This window comes from Sycon ciliatum, chromosome 1 (assembly GCF_964019385.1).
Source record: "Sycon ciliatum chromosome 1, ocSycCili1.1, whole genome shotgun sequence".
In the NCBI taxonomy this organism is placed as follows: domain Eukaryota; kingdom Metazoa; phylum Porifera; class Calcarea; order Leucosolenida; family Sycettidae; genus Sycon; species Sycon ciliatum.
Genome location: NC_088643.1, coordinates 6,998,361 through 7,019,444, shown reverse-complemented (window position 1 = coordinate 7,019,444; position 21,084 = coordinate 6,998,361). Strand labels below are relative to the sequence as shown.

The following is a 21,084-nucleotide window of genomic DNA, read 5'->3' as shown; positions in this document are numbered from 1 at the left end:
AGTGTGGAATTTATTGTACTACTCACTGGATAATATTATGCATATCGTATACGCGTAGGCATGGCATAACCTTCTTTAATTCTTGTAGAGTCCTGCAAATGCAATGAGTGAAGCCCAGGGAGTGTCGGTCGTCGTTTATTTTGCATTTTGATTACTCGACCCTACTAGTACTACCCTTCAGTCTCGGCATACAATAGTACTGAGTAGTTGGTGTTGCTATTTTTGCGATTATAATATTATTGTTTACCTACAATATCCAAGATTTTGCAGCAAAATTCGAGCGTGCTATTTGCGCAGACCAGTGCAGAATGACTCTGGCCTTTTTAAATGTTGGCCTTGGCGCCGCGGACCTACAAACACAAGTCGAATAGCTGCAACACGTGCAAGCTCCGATCTATCTTCGGCGATTTGCCAAAAAAAGGGTTTACGTTTATCAGGACTACAAGTAACAGTTGTGTGGAGGGTTTGTAGCTACAAAAACCCTACGTACGTGGGCACTTGGGAAATAACTGCTGCTGTCGTGCTGAGCTTGATGCACTTGATTCCGAGACTAACCTGAGCAATTACTGGATCAGCTGCGAGCTAGCCGGTCATATCCTGGGAATATTCTGTGCCTTTGCGTTTGAGTTTGAGCGAGAATCACGCTGTGAGAACATACGTATATACCGGCTAAGTACCCAGGGTTCATTCAATTAGCTGCCGGCATGCCAAGCACTGGAATAATGATGAAGACAATGACTTAAAAATTATAGGCATTGCTACCTGCCCGTGTATTATAGACTACTGCCAGTACTGGTGCTTACCGTGGACGCAACTTTGCTCTCACGACGTGGAATTGGAGATCCCGTACGACCAGCGCGCGCGTCCAGATATTCAGGACATTTGAGTTCACCCGCCGGTCACGGTTTGCAAACTACCCAATTCGTCCTGGCACCATTCACATTCGAAGGATAACGTCAAAATAATAGGTAAGCGTTGCCGACAGTACTGTATACACTGCGTCACAGCATGTAGTTTGCACCAGGTTCCAGCATGGAACGAGTTTGATGCACGCATTCAAGGAGGGAATATTTGAAAATTTGAAATGGATCACTGCACAGGAGATAAAGCTAAAGGGGAATTAGGATTTCAGTGATTTTGTAGTCTGCTACTGGGCGCGAAGTCTAAATTAATGGTGTTGATCCGAGCACGCTGCGACACTTCGTATGTCCTATGGTACTCCGCACACACCCGGACTTTAGGTATCATGATTTGTGTTGTAACCCAGGCGCGTGCCCCGTATGGGTTCCTGGGTGCCCAGAACCCCCTTTTTTTCGCTCAAAATGCAGGATTTTGCTTCATTTTTTGAAATTTTTCACGGGGAGGCCCCGGAACCCCCCCCCCCTTGAAGGGCACCGGCGCACGCGCCTATAACCTGCAGTCACGTTTATCACGAACATTCCTATTGCATGGGCTTTCGCACGTATCGGATCCTCGAGGGTGGTGGCGTTTCTGCAGATGCGGAAAACTCAGTCTAATGGGCCGTTCGCACGGCGGTACGTGTACCTGCTCACGTTTGTGCACGCTACTACAGCTCTACGATCCACGGCATCATTGAACGCTTCCACACGATGACCTGCTCTGCGGGCGCACAACAGCCCTGAGGGTACCGGTAGTACCCCGAAACGATCCTGGAATGCGCCGGTTAAAATAGCATCTGGCTGTCTGAAGATTGAATATTATATTTCTGTGTGTGTATGTGTATGTGTGTGCGTATGTGTGTGTGGTGTGTGTATGTGGTGGATGTGTATGTGTGTGTCTGTGTGCGTGTGGGAGCTCGTGTGTTTGTGCGTCTCTGTGTGTTTATTAGGGGGGGGGGGGGGGGGGGCAGCGCCTATTGACAGCAAGGTCCTACTGGATCATCGCTGTTCGCCTAACACTTGTATGTCGTGTGTGATTGTGTTTGCAGTGTAGCATGTTGACCGACTACGGCATGAAAGTGCTGACTGGCACCGGCTTCAGCTTTGCCTTCTGGAGCAGCCTGTACGCCACTGCCAACTGGTTCAATCCCAAACGGAGTAGCGAGTGGAACTGTCGGATTGTCACTTTCATTCATGGAGTCGTATTAGTCATCTGTACAAGTTGGTCAGTGTTTGTCATTGGTCCAGTTCCGTACAGACAGGAAGCTCTTGGCTTGAAGACTAGCGCTCTGCAAGAGGTATGCTTGGTTTATGTTGTGGCGCATGTGTTGGCCATTCGGTTCATTGGAATGCCTGTGTGGATGATGCTAGGTGACTGTCCTGGGTGTGCTGCGGTGGCTGTTGTGGGTGCTGCTGTGGCTGTTGCTGCTGCTGTGGCTGTTGCTGCTGCTGTGGCTGCTGCTGTGGCTGCCACTCCTGCTGCTGCTCCTGTGGCTGTTGCTGCTGCTGCTGTCACTGCTGCTGTGCAAAGGTGGCTCTTATCTCTGCTGTCTCTATTCAAAACACAACAAGCAGTGACTGATGTTCTGGCTTGAAGTATTTTGCAAACAGTTCTATGTTCCGCTGTCTGTACAGGTGGAATCCTGATAATTCGAACCTCAAAATGCCAGGAAACAATTTCTAATTATCCGGACATTCTAATTATCTAAACATGAACCCACGACACAATATGTGTCAAAATGCTCTCGTGGTTACGCAGAGTTGCGCTATGGACCTTAGAAACAGATTTCGCGGATACTGAACTGACCGACACAGCCTGCTCATGCAAACTGAACTGACCAGTACAATGTACAGTGAACTTCGAATTACACTTTGCTAACTTCAAATTATCAGCACAAATCCCACACATTTTCTATGTAAGTGGAATATGTGGGACTTCGAATTAACCGGACATATCCAGTTCGAGGTTCGAATTATCAGAAATGTTTATGTGGGACCCGTATTGCTAGAAATCGGTCCTGGAAAAACTTCTAATTAAGCGGTATGTTCGAATTAAGCCATATTCGAATTATCAGGATTCCACCTGTATTGGGTTTCATCAACCCTTGAGGAAACCTTGTCTTGGCGGTCTTTGTATGGAGAAAGATTTGAAGTTTGCTGTGTTTGTTGTTCCAGAATTTGCTGATAATATCATTTGGATACTTTCTATTTGATCTGCTCTGGTGTCTGGTCATGCAAACGGAAGGACTCCTAATGCTAGTGCATCACCTCACGACTGTGGTCAGCATTGCTAGTATGCTGTTCATGTGAGTTGCCTCACGGTGTCTCTTTTGGTGTGTATGTTGTGCTTGTATGTGTGTGTGTGTGTGTGTGTGTGTGTGTGTGTGTGTGTGTGTGTGTGTGTGTGTGTGTGTGTGTGTGTGCATGTGTGTGTATGTGCATGTGTGTGTATGTGTGTGTGTGTGTGTGATGTGTGCTTTGTGTGTATATTATGTGTGTGTGCACGAGTGTGTGTGTGCGTATGTGTATGTGTGCATGTGTGTGTATGTGTCCCGTATGGTATTGGTATGTGCTGTCGATTTCCAATCGAGAGGGTGCGGGTTCAATTCCCGACGATTTTGGTCACACACGTCTTTCTTCTCTTTCTCATTCTCCTAGCTCTTCTTTCATTCTCCTGGGTGGTTAATGATAGCTTGCATAGACCTCGGTCCTACTGGTAGGACCTACCGGTAGGACCATCATACACAGACATGCTGCATGGCCTCTGTTCTAACATTGACCAAAAACTTGATTCTAAACTGTTGCTCAGGGGCTATTGAAGGAGTCCACAAATTTTAGACGTGATCGCACCAGGCATACTACGAAATTCCATGGTAACAGCCCATGGTAACCATGGAAACGGTGTATGGCATTATGCATTCTACTGCCTTGGCAGACTAATAAAAACATTAGTACATCACCACGATTGATGTGCCATGGTCAAAATTCACTTTGGACAGAGTTGCTAGCGCTCCGACAGGAGTATGTGCGGCCATTTTGATTATTGATAAAATTGCGCGTATCCAATGCACTGGACATAGCCTTGCATTTTGCGCCATTACTTTGCCTGACAAAGACCTCATCTCAACAATTGTTTCAAGAAATTTCTCAACCAAAAGCACTTTTGCAGCGCGATTTCTTGGGTCCTACCGGTAGGACGGCATGCAAGCTATCATTAACAACAGCTAGTGCATGCCGGAGTATGTGGTGGTGTGTGTGTGCGTGTGTGCGTGTGTGCGTGTGTCCAAGATATGAACTAAAAAGAAAGAGGGTGTTTGTGTCTTCAATAACCATGCAATGCAAGGACGATGTCATTATCGTTTTCTGACTTGAGTCAGAATGCTGGAATGCTGGTGCAGTGCTGCTCAGTGGAGTCTGGATGTCATTGAGCAGCATTGTAGCTGTGCAACACGAATGCAATAAGCCCATTGCGCAATGACATAGTCAAGTACGGCGAACACCTTACACGGCCACCTGGGCATGGTCGTGTGGGGTGTTGAACAGTGCATTGCAGATCCCAGTGTACTCACATGCATTACGCATACAATCCTTATTTGGCGATGCGCACTGGGCTTAGCGTATCCTATGGTCCTGTACCAGCAGGCTGCATGGATAGCAACACCAGCGTAATAAAGTAACAGCACTGCTGTGACTAATAGAATCATGGCTATGTACGCTATAGCTATGTAGGTTACGCGGCGCTTTCACTAATCCAAACAGCTGGAGAAAGACGTCCATGTTCGAACTAACTGAGAAACAAGCATGTTCAGAGAGGGGAAAAGGGGGGAGGGTAGGGTGACAGACACATTAGCTAGCGGTAGAGAAGCAGCACAGCTTTTTCATTTCATTTTATTTTTCTTCATTTCCTACTCTTCCTACCGGTTGTCATCGCTTTCATAATATTGGGCAGAACTACCCGTTTTGTGACATGCGATGTAAAATAAATAAACAACAACAACAGCAAAGACAGCGTCCTATCGCGGGACGTCCCGTCCTGCTGTGTTGCTGATGCCAGGGCCTGGAACGTGAATTTTAAAATAGTTTTAAAATGGCTTCATGTGTCCTCATCTTGAGTTGGTCCGACGCCGCGCATGGCCAGTATGCATACATCTGTGCAGGCCGAGGTCCACAGTGGCAATCGAGAATGGAAGCCAAATAAGGTGGTGAAGGTGATCATGTTCACCGATGGCTTTTCTGGAGACTTCACTACCAGCATAGTTGTAAATTAGTTTTTTCTTTTCCTTTTACTTGGTTCCATGAGCCGTCAAATGCAGCAGAGCAGGCCAAATATAGCGGGCAGTGGCGTATTGGATATAGTGGGGGCGAGGCAGGGGTAGCTCTACTGACCATAGGTCTCGGGTTCTTCACTACCTCTGTACATGCCAACTTGTTTTGCTCCTTGGCTCACGTTGCCATTCTGCATCCAGTTTCTCCGCCATGAATTTTGCACTTGAGATGATATACCACAATGGTATTTTTTGCACTCTGACACATGCACAATCCCCATACATTGTGCAAATATCCACTGCCCGAGCCATACTGCGATTGCTGCTTGTTGCTTTGGTGATGTAATTCAAACCCACACAGAGCCACCCCCACCCCTCCCCACTTTTCTTTGAACACGTCTACAGTCAACTTTGCGTATGACGACACTCGGCGGGGCATCAGAGAAGTGTCCTTATTGGCGAAGTGTCCTTATACCCGACGTCTCATTATATGTATTTCAGTGAAATGGGACTTTGCCCTGGGCATGGAAATTCTGTTGTTATTCGCGAATTTCCGTTATATCCGCAGTCACGAAGTTGACTATGGTATACTTTACCGTGCCCACTTCATTCTGATGATGGTTACAATGATCAAAACTCTGAAAACTTTCCCCTGAAATGACTTTATATGAAATTCAGCAGCCAGTGAGCTCAAACCAGCTTTACTTAAAACTTTGTTAACATCAGTGAAGCTGCTTGAAGCGTCATACACATTTCCAAACCCCTGCTTGGGGCGATGAAGGCAGCCTCGACAGATGTGGACAGGGTTGCTCATGATCGTCGTTGGTACACCATTTTTTTACAACACCCTCGTTAGCTCTCCTATTTATCGACAGAATCAACGGTAACGAACTGTGCCTTGGCACGTTGCTTCTCTCAAGGTGGAATTAAAATGCAGGGCGGTGCTTGACGAAAATACATTGTGTGCGAAATATGGCCACCGTGCGGTTATCTGTTCAATATGATTCAAAACTCTGCGTGCAATTATACTGCCTGCTGCAGTGCACTGTACCAAGATGCTGTTATGGCTCACGAGATGGTGCATACAAGCCGTGCCTCGTGTGCGTCAGAACAATCATGCCCGTGGCGATAAAAAAATAATAAAATTAATAACTCTAGAGCAGAATCCTGTGCACGGTCAGTGGTGTGTGCTCAGCCGTCAGTCCTAGAACGTTTATATAGTAGGATGTTTTCAGTGTGCATCGTACCTACATGTACATGTATGTGCAAGTTAGTTCAAGGGGTACATGTACATGTAACGTTGTGTACAGTAAACCGTGTGCAGCCTAGCAGCCGCAGTGAACAGAGACCACCTGTCTTGTGAGACCGGTCATAAGTTAGCAGGGCCCACACTGTGTGACATGTCAGCACGTATTCCGACCTGTGTAGCAAGACCACCTGTCATATGAGACCGGTCTTAAGTTAGCAGGAAGCACACTGACCTGTGTTGCAGGGCCACCTGTCTTATGAGACCGGTGGTTCTCTATGCATCATTGGCCCCCAGATGGTTGCTTAGCACAGGCTCAAAGACTACTGCACACTGCTGTGCGATACAAGGCCAAGAGAAGGAGAAAGAAGTGTACGTGTTTGAATGCTGCGGTTGAAGTAGGCTAGTGATGGGCCCTAGAGAGCACTCACTGCGTGGGGTGATAATCAGATGGACTTGGGCTGTCCTGGTGGTTGCGCCGCGCATGCGCTCAGTCGTTTCCCCGACAGACTCCTGCCGGCTTGCGGCTGGAAAAGATTGACTTCGACGAGATCGTAATCATCGTCCGTGCTCGTGCTTGGTTCTTGCCCTGCACCGCGTACAGCTCCGACTATATTGCTGTAGGGCGGAAGATTGGCGTTCCGTTGCCCGGGAACGGGCGAGGACGGGTCGAAGTGGCACGTGCAGCGGCCCGCGACTCTCATGGATGCCGTGGCGGTGAACGGCGGCTGAGACACCAGCGGATTTCCGGTCTCCGCAGCGCACGCCTCCACCTGCATCTGCGTGCAGATGTAGCAGAACGGCTTCTGCCGAATGGCGCCGCACACGATTCTGCTGAGCGCGTCCTTTGGCTCTTTGTAATCGCCGTCCAGTAGCGTCTCCTGGCTGCCGAATCTCTCCTCGGCGGTGAGATGGTCGAGGCACAGGTTGCCTTGCTGCACGCCAGCCCGTATGACGTCGGCTGGCAGCTGATACGGCGGTGGCTCGCCGTGCGTCACCGTGTTGTATGGGTGTCCGCACGCCTGCACCTCACCCAGTCGATTGTATGTTTGCTCGGGTATCTGGGCTGCTGCTGCTGTAGCAGCGTGTGCCGCGCCAGGCAGCTGCTGCTGTTCCGACGTGTCGTGCTGCAGGATGTTGTAGCTGTGCATTCGTTTGCTGAGCCTGCGCTGTGCCGAGGCCGCCTCGTCGTCGAGTACGTCCTCGTAGGCGATGATCTCTTGCGGAGATGCTGGCTGCGGCGGTAGCTGGCTGGACGGGGAGAGGAGCTGTATTCGTGATGGAGCGCCACTGACCATGCGTCCCAGCGGTTTGGGCTTGGTCTTAGGCGCCATCTGCTGGCTGTTGGTACTCGTGTCGCTACCACGCCGACGCGGATCCACGGCGCGCTTGTCCGGTTTGTGCGCGGTCGCGTAGAGGTTGGACGAGACCGATGGTGCCGGCTGCCCTCCCTGGTTCAGCGGGTTGGAGTAGAAGCAGCCGACTTTGCACTCGCCGGTGCTTTGTTTCTCGCCACTCGCCTTGACCTCCGCTTCGGCTGCGCCTTCCATGGTATTGTTCTGAATGCTTACTCTCTATTGAGAAACACAGGAGTAGCAGCAGCAACAGCAGCAGCACCATTTTTAAATTAGCTTCGGCTCGATGTTATTAATTTTGGTGTATGATAACTGATAAGGGGCCGTCCGTAAATATCGAACTTTTTTCACCAAACGAATTATTTTAGTTTAGACCAACCCCTCCCTCCCTCCCCCTCCCAATGTGTAAAAAAATGTTGACATACATGCATACACAACAGCCATGTACATGAATCAATGTTTTCTTAAACGAAATTGGTCAACCCCCTCCCACCCCATAAAGAAATTATTTCGTTTTGTGAAAAAAAAGTTCGATATTTTATGGACCCTAAGGAGCTTCGTTGCTTTTGGTCCCGTCCTCGAGCAGGTCTTCATGCAGTTGTATTCTAAATTCGACCATACCCTACTCCATTCTGTACGCTATTTGTTCCCATAACGTGTACCATGTACCGTACTCGCGTGATTAGATCCCTCTCCTGGGTAGCGCCCTGTCTCGAATAGTGCTTCTGTCTCCGAGAGCCAGTCGAAAATACAGCCCTCTCTTGAATAGTGAGTGCCCCCCCCCCCCCCCCCCCCCCCCCCCGTACCTCGGGTACTAAGGACACCTTCCTGCTGCCCATGAGGGTAGGTCTTATCAGGGTTCTACTGTTTCTTGGTTAGTGTCAACATAATTGCACGACAGTGGCCAACTATAGAGCACCTACCGCTATTCTCTTCTCCTCCTTGCGGTCCTGCCCATGCCTTCGTCTGCAGCAAAGACAACAAAGACAGTGCATTGTTTGTTGATTGAAGGAGACACACAAGTTACTGCTTATTCTGTGGTATCACTCTTTGCAAGCCAAGGGGCAACTTCGCTTTGGTATAGTTAGACTAGATGTGCATGCAGCTGAGGATTTCAGTGCGTGGAACATTGCACTTCTTTCTACACTCCTGATCACAACAACCACCAACCCAATAACTGTTATCTGCAAAGGTGGCTCCTTCTTCAAACAACTCACCGTCTCTGGTACAAGCACAGCAGCAGCACAATAGTCAGCAAGGCCAGGCCGATGGCGATGGCTCCGCCGATCACAGCCGGCTTTGCAAACAGCGACCGAATGGCGTCGGTTGATGACGGCTGTTCCGGCGGCGGCGGTGGTGGCGAGGGACGCTGCGGTCTGGCTGGTTGGCCTCGGGGACTTGGGGATGATTGGCTCGGTGGCTGCGCTGCGGTTGGCCCGTGGGCTGGGGTTGTGTTCACGTGCCGATCTTCGCTGGTGACCTGCACCTCGGAGGGATCTTGACTTGCTGGTGTCCCACTGGATGTTCCACGTGTTGCCGGGTAGGTTGTTTGCTCTGGAGCAGGTCTTGCATTCGTTATCGAGCGCTGAATAAGGGATGCCATTGTTGTGGTAGCTGCTGCACATACATACACATACGCACACACACACACACACACACACACACATACACACACATACACACACAAACACACATACACACACATACACACACACACACACACACACACACACACACACACACACACACAAGCGCAACACACATAGACGCACAAACGCACACCATTGGTGTTTTGCTCTCGTGGATCAGCGTTTGCCGACACGGGGGAAGTGAAATGTCGCCAACACAATACTGCAAGAAGACTACAACCAATATTTTGGACAGCGGCACTAACATAATAGAACTGCCAAGCCCAGTCCCGCTTGTCAGCAAAGCACACCCCACACACACGCGCACGCGCGCACACACACACACACGCGCGCGCGCGCAAACACACGCACTTACGTGGTGATATCGGAGGAGCTGGAAGTGGCGGTGGCGTCGGGCATGACTGCTCGCTGCACGGAACAGTCTCACTGGCCGCGCCACCATTGCAGCTTCCTCCGTTCTGCGGCGGCGGCGAGTTGCATTGCCTCGATCGTAGCTGCTGTCCACCACCGCATGATGCAGAGCAGGTCCCATCGTCTGTCCACTGTGACCAGCCTCCATCAACTGGACAGTATTACACCATTACAACTATAAGGTTAATGTTGCTTGTTTTCTTTTATCATTTTTTGCGAACTTTCTTCGCCATTTTTGTAAGAGCCAGACCATAGGAGAGAAGGAATCGGTGCCTGTTCATTTGATGAAGTAATACAAAATACTACTACGACTAATCATCTACGTGGAGAGAACAATTTAAATAATGCTATGAATAAAATAATCTGCGCACTCATACTTCGAACATACAAGGCAAGGTAGGTAGGTCTAAAGGTTTCCAAGACCTTTTTCTTTAGACCTACCTACCTTGCCTTGTGTGTTTGAAGTATGAGTGCGCAGATTATTTTTATTCATAGCACTACGACTACTATCATGAAATGTGTACCAATATCAGAGCAAGCCATTCAGCATCAGCACATCTGTGGAACCAGCATACTGCTGTTCCAATTCAACGCGGAAATGCTCATGACTATAATAATAACAGCGATATCAGACATTCCACTAAAAGAAGGACAAATGACGGGGCAAAGTTCCGTGCATGGAAGGTGTCTTATATTTTCGAGGCAGTGGAAATGTCTGAAGACGACCTTTTCATCGTTTTACTTCGAAGTACAAACTGCCACATGTGTGCGATTGTGAATGTATAAATCTTGTGTGTACACCTGCATCAGATATTCTATTTTCTGAAAGGCTAAGCCAAACCTCCGGCCGAGGGAGTGGAAATGTGTGACGCAGTCCAGTTTTCACCGTTTTACAAGCAGCTGATCGTGAATGTATACATTTTGTGTGTACACCTTTGTGTATTTGCTAAAAAAAAACTAAGCTGAAACTCCGGCCTGTATCATCTATTAATTAATATGCTTATCAAGACCACAGCTCACGTGCAGAGACGCAAACTTGCATAACAGGAGCCTAGCAATGTTTAACTTGTAGGTGTGCTATGTATATCTATGGGTGTTTCTGGGCCTATTCCTGCCAGCGTATACTACAGTGATGCCAACTGAAATCCAACCCTGATTTTCGTGCTCAAATGCAGCACCGATAAAAAAAACGGCGATAATTCTAGCGGCCTCTGTTTGGTAGCGTTACAATCCCGTTCTGCCGGGTCTTTGCAATGTGAGCGCATCGCTCCAGGGGTCGAATTTCAGTTGCCAGCGCATAAGTGTACATGTGCCCTACTACAGTAAAACCTGGTGCAAGCGACCTCTCGTTTTAGCGACCACCTGCTCTTAACGACCGTTTTTCCATGCACACACGGACAGTTCAACACAGACATTGTGGGACCTGGTTCTAAAGACCACCTGGCTTTAACGCCCGCTTTTCCTTGCACCGTGGGGTGGTCACTTAAACCAGGTTTTTACTGTGCTTACTTGCGCAGCACGTCGATGAGAACTCAACGTTGTCCACCCGGACGATGCCATCCTCCTGAGCTGGTCCTCGCCGCTGACCCTCAAATACTACCTGAGCAGCGACGAAAAAGGAAAGAAAATGAACCGCTGGCCTCAAGCCAGGGTCCCTGGTTCGAGTCCTGGTGGTGACAGTCAATTTTTCCTTCAGACTTTTCCCCTTTCCGTTCCCTTAAAACTAGTGAATATATATGAAAGAGAAAATGAACTCGAATTAACACCTGGTGGTGATCAGCAAGTTGAAGCATGTGTTGCTATCTATACGTGGACATGTGGATCAGGAAGTCGTTCTTGGATTTGGTCACGGAAAGGCATACGTAATGGTCACAGAGCGTAAAGTATGATGGCGTTGAGTTGTGCACTGTTTATGTAACACATGCACTGTCAGGAGGTGACGGGAAACGTACATTGCAAAATAGCACCCCCCTCCCCGAAAATTTGGCTGGGACATTGGGGAGAAGCCCCTCCCCCTCCGGTTGGTGGGCACAATGTGAAGAAGCAAAGCATGTTCTTGTGTACTGTAGAACATGTAATTTTAGGTGTAAAATAGAAGAAAAACACATGGTCCGAGTTAAATTTTAGGTGTACATGTATTAAAATTTCAGTATCAGGAACCTGCCAGGTTTCAGGGGTGACGTAGAATTGGGTGACCAGCATTCCCTTCGCCTGGTACCTACAGTGCATACTCTGGTACCTTTTAGGCGTAATCTAAATTCATGTGCTTGCTTTCACTACCTATTACACCGAAAATAATTATCGTGTTTTACAGTATAATCTTGCCTGGAATGAGCCCGTGAAGTTGATAGTAATGCTCTGGGTCACCCATCTGCTGGTAGTTTCCGTCGATGCCCAGAGCTCCGTCAGACCGCCACTGTTGAAGCCAGCCAGCAAGTAGCGGTGCACGACGAGGCGACTGGCGCTGCCGATGGCCTGGTAGTCGAACGTCATGCTGCACGGCCGGCCGGTGAGCTCATTTCGGATCGGCGACGCCAGGTAGCCGCGGCGCGTGCTGAAGCAGAACAGGCTCTCGCACGACGGGTAGCGTAGCTCGGCCACATCTTAGCAGTATCAAGGGGAAAGCGGAGAGTAACGTTAGGGGCCATTCGGCATTATCGGTAATTTTCACGAAACGAAAAGGTATATTTAGGACCCTCCCCCACCCACCCATCCCCTGAACGAAAAATAGATTGACTTGACAGGTAGAATGCATTGATGTCTCGTATATCAATAATTTTCAGAACGAAACTCTCCTTGGCCCACTCACCCATAAAGGAAACTTTTTCTCTTCGTGTAAAAGATCGATAATTATGGACGGCCCCTTAGTTGCTCCATGATGGCGCTATCTCACGCTTACAAGTTACAAGTAAGGTGGAAGAGAATTTTAGTGCGACTCAGAGTTTCAAGCTTGCGCGATCATCGTAATGGTGCTGATGATGGTGGTGGAGCTATCTCATGCATTTTTGATCCAAGCTAGACTGCCAGAGCTTGGTGCCAGCATTCTTTGCCTTGCGTGATGAGAAAGATGCTAGTTGTCCTTGTGTGAGATGTGCGACGGGCGCTTGCCCAGTGGCCGTAGCACAGCTGTCTGTGCCGCCTTGGTCACAGCTCTAGTGTTATAGTGTAGATGCCGGCCAGCGTGCAGTTCAGTGCAGCCCTTTCTACCTTCTACGTGTGTGTCTGTGTGTGTATGTGTGTGTGTGTGTCTGTGTGTGTCTGTGTGTGAAAAATGAAAAATAGGGATTCACTGGCCAGAAAAAGCTGCTTCAATCAGCCGTGTGGTGTGGACCAGGCTAAAATTAGTGGCGTCCATTCATCAGCCTTGCAAGCTGTTTAACGGTGTAATCCCAGCACAAGTCGCTGTGTCTAACATAGCTGTTCGCTATCATTGCTTCCGCGATGGGCAGGTCTGTCTGATGTCTGAGGCGATCTCACTATACGGCTTCTGTACTTCATTGCGGCCGGTTACTGTAAATCAGAGATTTCGTAATGTTTTACTCTCGTAATTCTTTGAAACCGCCTGTTTTTTTCCATTATTAAACTTTGTAAATTGTGAAGATTCTGCTTGTGCAAGCTGTCTTATACACTCTTTCCAAGGGTTTTATTCTGTTCTCTTTATTATATGTGAGTTAACAGTATGCCATCACCATGGATACCACCACTGTACCTTTCTCCTCCCTCCAGTCGTAGTCGTCCTCCTGGCTGTTCTGATAGTCGCCCAGGTTCTTTTGGAATCTTTGTCGATTGGGAACAGCACACTCTCCTAACGCATGTCGTATTACAGAGAAACGCACAACAGAGAGCATGATTTGTCATGGTTTTTCACTGGGAATGGGCAGAGGCCCAAACACTTTTTGATCTTTTTTTCTTGATGCGTATGGTGTGCTATGATGCCGAGACACCTGTCGGCTGAGCACTTCGTACCCCATCACCACTCCTATATCTACATGTATAGGCCCCTCCATGTCATCTGTATCGTCTTCCTTACGATTTGTTGGGTTGTGGAATTAGTAAAAAATAAATTTAAAAAAACAAAAAAAACGTGCAGGGGATAACACAATCAACCTTGCCCACAAATTGAGCGTATGTTCTAAATGAATGCAAAACAATGAAACGAAACCAATGAGCAAACTTCAGGAATCGGGAAAAAGAGAGCATGATCGTTATTGAAAATCGTCTTCTGGGCCCTGGCCATTGAGATACTAGTATGTTGGAGTGAGGTATCAAGTCATTGACTGTCTCAGTTTGGCGCCTAGCTGTTGTACTTTTCGGACTGTATAATATCACCTACTTACTATACCGTTCGTACAGGTTGAGGGAGTTCGAAGTGGGAAAAATCTGAGCAAAATAATGGACTGTCACCACCAGGACTCGAACCAGGGACCCTCCCTTGTGGTCAGCACACATGCTGTAACTATAATTATTATAGTTACAGCATCCCTTCTCCTCCTTATGATAATGAGCAGCAGACTAAGACTTAGTACCTAAGAGTACTGTCACCGTGTAATTATTTTCACTATCCTGCAATATGCTAAACCAGTCCACCAGATCAATCACCAGTCATTTGGCGTTTCAGAAATGCAGTACCTCGGTTATACAGACATTTCTGGTCTCTCCAGGTGACCTCAAGACAAGTGGCTCAAGCCGAGTCAAGGCTGAGGAGTCGATACTGAATACAGGGTACGGAGCATACATGTACATGACATGTACTGTTTTACGGAAAGATCCACCGTGATGGTGATGAACTGCGAGAACTAGTTACTTGTGTTAGTTTACCATCAAAGCTCGCGTCCACTGACGCTACTTCAGAGTCCCATAATTTCTGCGTAGACACAGTGCTTTTTACGATGGTCTCTTACCTGTCATGCGTTTCCCGATGTGGTGCTCTCCCGTGCCTGTCCTGACGACTTGTCTTTGCGGTTCGTGTTCGGCTAGGAATACTGTTGCATGGCTGGTTGCTGCCGTTAGAACCAACCCGAACACGAGCTGAGAAACCAGGGCGACTGCTTCGAATGCTCCCATGGCGTATACACGCGATCTGCCTGCTTCGGGTCTGGCCCCCACTTTCTCCCCTCTCCGGCAACCGCCTTTTCTCTTTCGTCTTGGTGAAAGGGGGAGCGAAGGGAATAACGTCCGAACTTCTCTTGTCTTCCGAACCCAACGCAACGGAACGTGTCAAGTTTAAAAGTTCTCTGTTGCGTTGCCCAACGCTTTGCTCGTAATCATCGCGGATGATTTCGATGCAAGTCATTACTGTTACCCATCGTGGTGCTGCAGCGTGTTTGGGCATCACTGGCCGCTGCCAATTTCAGGACTGGAGCGCGTGAGTGTGGGTCGTCAGCACGCGATGGCAACGGCACCTGCTGGTCTTGATGATTTCAGTGTGCCGCCTACTTGATCTGACATTACCATGATCTCGAGAAGGCCGTGGCTGAATGGATGCGTCCCGCTGCACGACAACCACGGTATTGCTAGATACGCTCGTGTTGTAAAATCTTGAATCCGACATCGCTGTCCGAGCGCATTTGCCACAGAAGTGGCTACGGAGGACGGCCCACATCCGCATCCTCCCTCCATTTGAGTTGCACATATTTGATGTAGCAGGTATTCAGCAATCTCTCCAGAATGATGAAGTGGCTTCGCCTGTCGTTCTGCCTGAGTTACGACAAGTTGGTTCCGGGTTCCACGTCGAATTTGTGCTGTTTCATGTTTTTTTTAGTCTGACTTGGGGCAGCCCTGCAAGCTAGCGAGTGGTGACTGTTTCGAGGCCTTTTGCCTTTGGCTTTGTCGCTTCGAGTATCGTTGACGGTTCGGACGACGTAAGGAACAACTGCATGCATTTGTTAGACTTCTTCATGCATCTACGGAGCGTCTCCTATTGCCTATCATTGCGTATTGTTTTCTCCGGCATTCTGATGCCCAGGACATGCCAGCGCCGGGATGTGAAGAGCCAGCCCGGCGCACCAAGGTGCGACTGTGTGTTTTGCTGCGTCTGTCTACTATACCTTTGGCTTTGTTGTAGCAAGGTCGTGCATGATCAAATCGGCACAACCGACAGATAGACGTAGTTTAGTTATCTTCACACTTTCCATTACATGATCCTCTTGCTCAGCAATGCTAAACTACAAGACTTAGTGATTATCTACTATAAATTATGGCTTCGTCGATCTACATTGTACACGCAATACTTGCAGTTACTATGCCTCCTGGATCCCCCCTGGGGAGGCAGAGATCATCTGCTCCTGTTTTTGATAATGGGATTTGCCTCATTGCCACGCGGCCAGGAGTGCAATCATGTACTGTTGGAACCTGGAGGCGGTTCAGGAACTGAGGAATGGATTGTTGGTGACAACAGTCGCATTATCGATCCGAGAGACTGAGATGAGAGCTTCGCTTGTTATTGTTGCAGCTGCTGCTGTTGGCTTGGCATGTTTGTGTTTAGGATTCTGTGGACTTTTGTATTTAGCCAGAGATTTCCCAGTGGTGAAGTTCTCCTGGTACATGTAGCATAATAAGTATGCTGCTAAGGCCTATAATAATAATGTATTGACTATTGTACACAAACTACGGCTGTACATCGTACTCATTCTAGACTACGCGGACAGAACTGTCTCGTCCTTTGTCACATTTGTGGACTGTCTTCGTATGACTGACTTTGTGGACTGCCTGTATGCATGGTATATCTGTATACTGTATTCGCTCTGTGTTTACCCGTGGAGGGCTACGTCCCTGTATCTGTTCGTTGGCCGGCTGTACTAATGCGCTTTGCCTCCAGCTATTTCCGTTTCGACATGATCCCTGTCAACCTTACTTGGAGTTTTGTCAACGGGCAGAGTTGGCGGCCAACGGGCTAAACCTGGAGCAAAGCGCACAGCATCGTGGTAGTTATTTTTTGCAAGTCCGGGTCCAGATTTGGAACAGTTCCCTTTTCTACATGATCTTAATTATTTATATATTATTTTCTACATGAATTTTGTCATCACCCTTTCTTGGCCATGTTCATTTTGGTCATGATGGACGACGGCCCGGAGTCTGAATTCTTTTCGTGGAATCCGGAGTGACCAGCTGACTGTATCGACCAAGTGTACAATTATGTAGTTCGAATCGAGCTAGGAACACACGCGACGCGTTGCATCAGCAGTCCTCTGCCCGGTCTGTGGCGTCATTTTCGGCAAACTGCGCGCTGGCAACGGCAACACGGAGCGGCACTCACGACTATTGTGTGTTTTCCCGGCGTGTCGAGTTTGATTGGCATTTCACCAAGACTCAAGAGAGCGTCTCTCTCGTCTGGCTGGGGTGGTGAAGTGGACCTGGAACTTGCCAAGCACTGCGAATCCGAGTATGTACACTTGTACTTTGTAGCGATGTCGAAGCCCTAGCGCAGTAGCGGCCTTGCACGCACGTGGAGGCTGTAATCTTTCGAAATTTCGCAGTGCGTGGGAACTTAGAATTTAGTGCTCACTGCGGTTTGCGGGGAACCAGTTAGTTAGTTGTCCGCTTGTTTGGCATCTATAGTATGCAGTCTAGCCTCCTAGCGCTACTGAACGGGCCCTGTTGTGTAGGCGTTGTGACCATCCACCAGTGTAGAAAATGCACTACGGTGGATCTACCTGCGCCGACGCGGAGTGCACCGGACTACGGTGCGAGTGCACTCTATAGACTGAGTCTCGCAGTCTCTCTTTCTTTGATATGATTTTTTGGGTTTGGTTCATGGTAGATCCTCTACACGCACCACGCTGTGTTCCACGGGTCAAGTACAGTACTACATGCAGGCCACGTCAAGATATTACCGGCTTTCCTTTTGTTTTGCGCCCTCGTATTAAATCAGTTTTGTTTGTTTGTGTTGGCTTGATCAGCTCAGAGCCTAGCCTGTGAAAGCAAACGTACAAAGTGCAGCGCATCCAAGAATGCACTGTGTGTTCGAGTTTCACACAGCGTCTGATCGCGCATTATCTATAGTGTAGTTTGTTTTGGGTTTTTTTAAGGCTTTCGCCTATCGAGGGGGGTTCCAGACTTTCCATAACAAGCTGTATAAGAAGTGATGGACCAACGGGGAATTTGGCTCCGCACCAGTTCCAAGGGAATTCCTATTTTTGAGTAATTACTTGACCTCACGAGTCACGGTGATTATCTGCTAGCGTGACAGCTACAGCGGTAACACACAGGGAAACAGATCACTCGTTGGGTAAATGCACCCGAACATAAACACTGACTGTGGCGCTGGGATGAAACATAACTGTACAGATCTATCTCATGCGAAAGAGGAAATGTTACATACATGTGCTTGACATTCGAGGAAACGAAGATACGTCATGTAGATTTTTACTGTCATAATTATTGCTGTAGCTGGACGTATGGACATGCACTAGTACAGTGCGCCGCCCAGGCCAGGGGGTCGGAATTCAGTTGCCAGCACTGTAGTATTAGGTATTTCAGCTAAGAAATCGGGGTTGACAGACAAGTGGTTGAAAACTCACCCGGAGTTGACTTTCAACCCGGCGGCACCTAGCTGGAGGGGGAAATCCCTGACTGGACTGCAGGCAAGACATAGTTTTTAAATATTATTACTTCATAGTACATGTAATAAGATTATTATTTCGTTTGGCTCGCTCAAACATGAGCTACCCTGACGGGCATGAGTGCATTTTGCCACCTTTTCATGCTCGTGTCCATGTCCCTCCTGGTCTTTTCAAGAAGGGCCGAGTTTCTGCCACGCGGTTGAAAACTCTAGCAAAAGTCAGAACAGCCGTTTTGCTTTATTCTTGGCGGTTTTCCTTTCTACCATTGCTGTGAATGTTTGATAAATGAATGTCAATATCCGAACTGACCTGCATATTTGTACGTGTTTGTGTTTGTGTTCGACATCTTCTGTCTTCTGCAACAGTGGGGTTTCTGGTGCTGAGGGTACGGCCACGCTCCTCGGCACGGAGATATCCAACCCTTGCCTGCAGGCACGCTGGTTCCTGAAGCAGACCGCGTCCTACGAGTCGACGCTCGGCACGTACGTCGACCTGACGTTCGTGCTGCTTTTCGTCGTCGTTCGTATCGGCGTCGGCGGTTGGCTGTTCGTAGTAACCATGGCGTCGCCGAAAGTGCTTCTAGCCGTAAAGCTCGGAGGCGTGGTGTTGTACGGCATCAGTTTGCTCTTCCTTGGGCAGATCCTTCAGTTCGCGTACCGCAAGTTCTATGGCATCAAGCGGCCCGTCCCGGAGCACGGCAAGGCAGGGATCGCGGTGAACGGCAACGGAGTGACGAAACACAAGAAGTCCTAACTTGTGCACTGATTGGCTGTGGACGACTTCAAAATTTCTAGGGATATGTGAACATTTTTTTAAAAGTTTCTTAGTTATTTTCGCTGTAAATTTCTCTAGTGATCTGTCTAGTGATCTGTCTAGTGATTTGTGTAGTGATCTGCTAATCCGTCTAGTGACCTGCTAAATCAGTATAGCGAGCTGGCGAGACCCCTATTGAGGCACTTGGTTCCTTTTTAGTTTTGATTTTAAATGTTCTACTCTCGGACTATCTCGAACCGGAATTACCAGACGTACTGTTATTTTTTTGCCATGTCTTCAACGCAGCATTTTTTATGAAGATTGGAGAGCAAATAACAGTTACTGTACCTGTATGAACGTTTTTATTACCTCTACCATGGATATCAAATGGCTACGCAACAGTCACTAATACTTACTTTGTCTCCTGGCGGAGGCTGCCCATGACACGTGACTGCTTGTCGACCACCTCAGTTATTTTGTTTACTGTTCGACCCTCTTTGAAGTTGTACATTGTACTGTTGAGGCAACGAACAAAAGTAAATATTATGAAACCAAACAAAAACAAACAAAAACCCACACTCCACAGTGCCCCGCGGCCGCGCGGTGGTGGGCTGGTGTTGGCGAGTCAGTGTGGGGAGTGAGTGCCCAGGGCCCTCTTTACTTGCACGTGACTACAAGTCAATTATTCCCTTTCCTTACCCATTGTGCAAGCTCAAGCTGGATACAGATCTATTTCATTCCTCGGTGCTGACCGCTTTAATTAATGCGCTTCCCGAATCCCTTCGCACAAATCATATCCCCAATTCATTTCGCCAGGAACTCAATTTCATTCATCTTGGGCACCCTGTAAGAAGACCTTAGGGTCTGTTGGGAATGCCCAAGTAAAATTATAAAATACAATACAAAGCACTACTACGTAGTGGTGCAGTGATCGTGCGATGTCCATGCGCGATATGCATGTGTTACATTTACATTACGCAAACAGGCCTACCGTATTATCCCCAATAAAATTTAACTTAATGTCAGGTCGTCGAATGTCTCTAAAATATCCTAGTCAGCTTTGTGCCTTGTCGCACTATCTGATTGTATTATTATCTCACAGAGGCAGTAGGTAAAAATAGCCTGTCCCTGCATACATTCACGCGATTACCCCTCCCGCTATCATAATTATTATCACACCCCTCTCCACTTAGATATACGAGCGCTGCCTCCTATTCCACTATCGTAGTCTGATGATTGGTTCAGCCATGAAACTCTGAGTCACAACGGAATTTGCCTATTACGTACGTCGTGTGAAACCACTTTTTATTGTGTGCAGTAAGCCGCTGAATTGTGAGTCACGCCCTGTCGTGCCCGTTTGGTGGCTTCCCGACGCCGCGACATAACGAGGTAAGGGACATCACCGCCAGAGCTCTGAGGCAGGTCGCTCATAACGTGACGGTGGAACCCCACCTCCAGCCCGTCACCGTTCCTTATGTATGCCTGAAATAGGTTGTGTTTCGTCAGATTTTGACATGTTCCTTTCTTCTCAGTATTCTCGCTCGCATAGGACTCCACTTCTATGATAATATTGCCTATGCTGTTGCTCATTAGGATTTTGGCAAATTCTATCCTTCGCTTTCATATAACTGGGCCAGGAACCCGTTTGAACTTGCGAAGTAAAAATAATCAATCAATCAATCGAAATCAATCACCGGAGGGGCCTTCCGCCATCGCACAGCTGTCACGGAGGAGCAGGCTCGGCTGGACGTTGCGGCTAGTGGTGTGTGGGGTGGCCGATCCGAGCGCATCTTTATTGATGTACGGGTGTTCAACCCTTTTGCGTCTTCGAATCGTGCCACCTCCCTCGCTGCTAGCTACAGACGCCATGAACAGGAAAAGCGTCGGAAGTACGAAGAGCGAGTACGCGAAGTTGAGCATGCCTCCTTCGTGCCCGTTGTGCTTT

At 48.3% G+C, this 21,084-nt stretch overlaps 2 protein-coding genes across 3 annotated transcripts; one reads left to right on the top strand and one right to left on the bottom strand.

Moving 5' to 3' along the window:
* The first annotated feature begins 404 nt into the window (after positions 1 to 404).
* On the top strand, positions 405 to 19,583 carry LOC135811629 (TLC domain-containing protein 5-like). Its single transcript, XM_065324862.1, has 4 exons — positions 405 to 968; positions 1,949 to 2,197; positions 3,075 to 3,205; positions 18,752 to 19,583. The coding sequence occupies exons 2-4, from the start codon at positions 1,955 to 1,957 to the stop codon at positions 19,137 to 19,139; spliced, it is 762 nt and encodes a 253-aa protein (XP_065180934.1). The 5' UTR covers positions 405 to 968; positions 1,949 to 1,954; the 3' UTR covers positions 19,140 to 19,583.
* Positions 6,042 to 15,089, bottom strand: LOC135811610 (uncharacterized). 2 transcript variants are annotated; one of them, XM_065324853.1, is made up of 8 exons: positions 14,727 to 15,089; positions 13,535 to 13,630; positions 12,151 to 12,428; positions 11,335 to 11,425; positions 9,770 to 9,976; positions 8,983 to 9,379; positions 8,689 to 8,731; positions 6,042 to 7,984 (listed from the first exon to the last, which is right to left on the bottom strand). In XM_065324853.1, exons 1-8 carry the CDS (start codon positions 14,887 to 14,889, stop codon positions 6,857 to 6,859), a joined length of 2,403 nt encoding a protein of 800 aa, XP_065180925.1. In that variant the 5' UTR covers positions 14,890 to 15,089; the 3' UTR covers positions 6,042 to 6,856. The 2 variants fall into 2 exon arrangements, with proteins under 2 accessions (XP_065180925.1, XP_065180920.1); XM_065324848.1 differs by having other exon boundaries at positions 8,983 to 9,382; positions 14,727 to 15,088.
* Positions 19,584 to 21,084: the final 1,501 nt, after the last annotated feature.